Below are 3,603 nucleotides of genomic sequence, written 5' to 3' on the forward strand. Positions count from 1 at the left end.
AATTGCTATAAGACCAACTATGCTCTATGGTTTGTTAGATTGTTAGGAAGTAACATATTAATAAAATGAGTATAGCTAAAATGAGAATGTTAAGATAAATAAATGGAAATGCATGAAAATATAGAACTGAAAATGAGTAAAACACCTTAAAGATATGGGTTACAATTATTGATGAAAAGACCAAAAAAAATTGGTTGAGATGATTTGGTCATATTCAAATGAGAATGTTAATAATCAATAAGAAAAAATATGTCGGTAAAAAAAAAAAAAAAAAAAAAAAAGTACGACTGTACATTTAAACAGTTAATCTTTTAAATTAAGTGTGTGTTTAGTTCTGCGTTGCGTTGCTGCGTCTGCGTTTTCACACTTTTTTTTTTTTACATTTCACGCGTTTTGCAGAAAAGGGAGACAAACGGCACTGTAGCAGTACTGTAGTGGTACTGTAGCAGTACTGTAGTGGTACTGTAGCAGTACTGTTTATGGGACCCACAGCCACTTTATTCATTAAAAAATATTAAAAATGGGTCCCACGGTACTATTTACACATTTAAAAATTATTTTGCTACAGTGTTTTCAGTTTTCAGTTTTCAGTTTTCAATTTCAGCAACAATAAATTCAATCCAAACACACACTAAATATGTCGGTAAAATAAACTCATCCAGACACTTTCTAATGTTCTGAATGTAAACTTATATCCCTTTATTGTTGCTGATTGATAACTTTTGGAAAGAGAGGTTGCCGCCCCTTGTAATTGTGTATCACGTTCTACACTAATATAGTCTCAATAGCTGTCCCTAACTTCCGGAAAATTTGACCATTGTTTATTATTGTTTCAAATGAAAAAGAGCCACTCTAGCTGTTGTTCAAAGTTGAAACTCCCAACTCAACTCACTTTTCCTTTGCCAACCTCTTGCTTACATTTCCTATCTTAATAAACTATTTTGCTTTCCCTAATATCACATACACAGCTTCTAACTTAACTAGCACGTGTTTTCAACGAAAACGTTCAAGTTCAAATGCTCCATTCTCCTCTTATAACTGTTGAATTTATTCCCAAAAAAGAAAAAAGAAAAAGAAAAGAAAACCATTTATGCAAAAATGAAAATATTAAAGAATGTACGGGGAAAAAAGAATTTCATTAGTAATTCTTCATTAGCTAAACAGGGACTATATGAAAGAATTCCCATTTAAATACATTCCAATGAAACGAATCTAAAAAAACAATGACAGGACAGGGAAAACAAGTCACACGTTGACCTAGCTAAAAAACAAATTCACATGACCATTCACACACAAACACTAATAATTTATTTTATACATTCAACGTATGTATTAGTTTTTTTCATAGCATGTGAATCTTATAGTAATATTAGATTCTCATATTGTGAATCTTATAATTATATTAAATTCTCATATTGTAAAAGACGATATGTTTAAGAAATGTCTCCTCACTTACGCACAATAAAACACAATTGCATAATTTCTCCCAAAAAAAAAAAACAAAAAACAAAAACACAATTGCATAATTGCTAGGAAGGTCAATCTAAACTACACCAAATGGTAACTATTAGAAAAGTTCATCGCCTATCCTTTTGTACCAAATGCTGAACAAATTCATTGATATTCTTGTCAGAGCTCCCTCCTTCACTGACTGCTTTCTTAGCCAACTCCCTCCATTTACTAGCATTCTTCTTGATCTGCTGGCTTCTCTCTCCTTCCATCACTTCCTTCAAACACGTTACAAGCTCTTCTTTTCTCACAACTCCCTTATCATCCTCCTTGGCTCTTAGCCCCACACCCCAAATCTCCTCCAGAAACTTTGCATCTGTCAATTGGTCAGCCCACTTTGGCACTCCCACCATAGGTACCTCAAGGCTCAACCCTTCTAGTGTTGAGTTCCACCCACAGTGTGTTACAAAGCAACCAATGGCTTGGTTTTCCAGTATTTCTAGTTGGTTGCACCATGTCACAATCAAACCCTTTTCTTTTGTTGAGTCCACAAACCCATCAGGCAATTTATCTTGCTCAGATTCTTTTACAACCCACAGGAAATGCAAGCCACTCTCCTTCAAGCCCCATGCAATTTCTTCCATTTCTTCTAATGTCAAGGAGACCATGCTTCCAAAAGAGACATACACTACTGTCTTAGGTGACTTTGTTTCTAGCCATTTGATGCAATCATCACTAAGAGGCTCCCATAGACTTGCTCCATATCCTTTGTCATCTTCAATCCGGCCATCTAAGTAAGCCGCTGGGACCATTGGTCCGATCAACTTTGCTGGCCAGAGCTTTGATATGCTTCTCGCTTCCTACTCAAACATAAAACACGAAAATTTTTTGTTTTAGTAAGCGTATAATAAGATAAAGAAAGGGTCATTTTATGGTAAGCAATTTTTTTTTGGTATGTAAATATATATATATATATATATATATTTTTTTTTTTTTTGGTAGGTAAATATTTACCTAATACCAATAATATTATAAAATATATATTAAATAAGACAATATCCAATATTAACTTGTTAGAACCCCTTTTTGTTTTTCTTGTGTGTGATGGTTTCTAAGAAAACAAAAAAACTTGTGTACAAAAAAAAAAAAAAAGTATATACTGTAAAATTCTATTCTTTCATGCTGCTTCTATGCTAGTGAGAAGAATGACTACATTGAATTGATGGTAAAATATCTGTAAGTTAACATGATAATTGATAATGGTGATGTTAGTCACATACCTCGGCTTCTAATTCTTCGAAAGTGTTACTAAATATCCAATCAGCCATGTCCAAGTTGGAAAACTGACTTAATTTCATTGCCAAGTATGCTGGATAACTTTCTGGCAACTTAAGAAAACTTGGTAGGTCAGGGAAGTTCAATGGAGGTAGGCCAGGAATGATTAGTGGTGTAGTTTCAAGCTTCAATGGCAACGAAAGTTTGCCATGGTGTATGAGACAGAATATGTGGGATACAGTGGCTGAATTGGTAAAGAATGGTGCTCCATAAATGCCATGTTGCTTAGCAACATCAAGAGCCCATGGCAAAAAGGAATCATACACAACACAACTCACAGGAGAACCAGAGTCTTGAAACTTTTGGATGAGTTCAGATAGAGTTCTTGAGCCATTGGCCTTGAATGACTTCAGGAACAAGTCCACGTTTTTTGCTTGTGCAAAGCCACTCTCATCAAACCCATCGGAGATGGGCTCAACACCAACGTTTGCTGTACAAATGGACTTGAGAGTATAACGAGTTGTAGCTATTGTGGCCTTGACCCCTTTTGAGGCTAAACGTTTTGCAAATTGGAGGAGAGGGTTAATGTGACCCTGGCTTGGATATGGGATCACCACAACGTGACCTCTATACTCTGTTTCCTCCATTTCTTTATGTTATTGTTGTTTCTCCTTAACTATCCTTATTTATAGGCTACAGAGAAACTTGTTTTACAGTAAATTTTATCCTAAAAAACTAGGACCACATACTTTTGGCAAACTGAGGGTGGCCAACAAAATGTGATGAATTCATGTAAAAGTGTAATTACAATTAATTTACCACATAATTGTGGTAAATGTTGAGATCATAAAATAACTCATTTTATTCAATAATTAATTA

General features: G+C 34.6%; 1 protein-coding gene across 1 annotated transcript; it reads right to left on the bottom strand.

The window, feature by feature from the left end:
- Nucleotides 1-1,448: 1,448 nt before the first annotated feature.
- LOC126718601 (UDP-glycosyltransferase 74B1-like) lies at nucleotides 1,449-3,371 on the bottom strand. The gene is made up of 2 exons (XM_050420895.1): nucleotides 2,730-3,371; nucleotides 1,449-2,309 (listed from the first exon to the last, which is right to left on the bottom strand). The coding sequence occupies exons 1-2, from the start codon at nucleotides 3,369-3,371 to the stop codon at nucleotides 1,578-1,580; spliced, it is 1,374 nt and encodes a 457-aa protein (XP_050276852.1). The 3' UTR covers nucleotides 1,449-1,577.
- Between the last annotated feature and the right edge of the window lie 232 nt (nucleotides 3,372-3,603).

The sequence above is a fragment of the Quercus robur genome, chromosome 3, assembly GCF_932294415.1.
Source record: "Quercus robur chromosome 3, dhQueRobu3.1, whole genome shotgun sequence".
Classification (NCBI taxonomy): Eukaryota; Viridiplantae; Streptophyta; class Magnoliopsida; order Fagales; family Fagaceae; genus Quercus; species Quercus robur.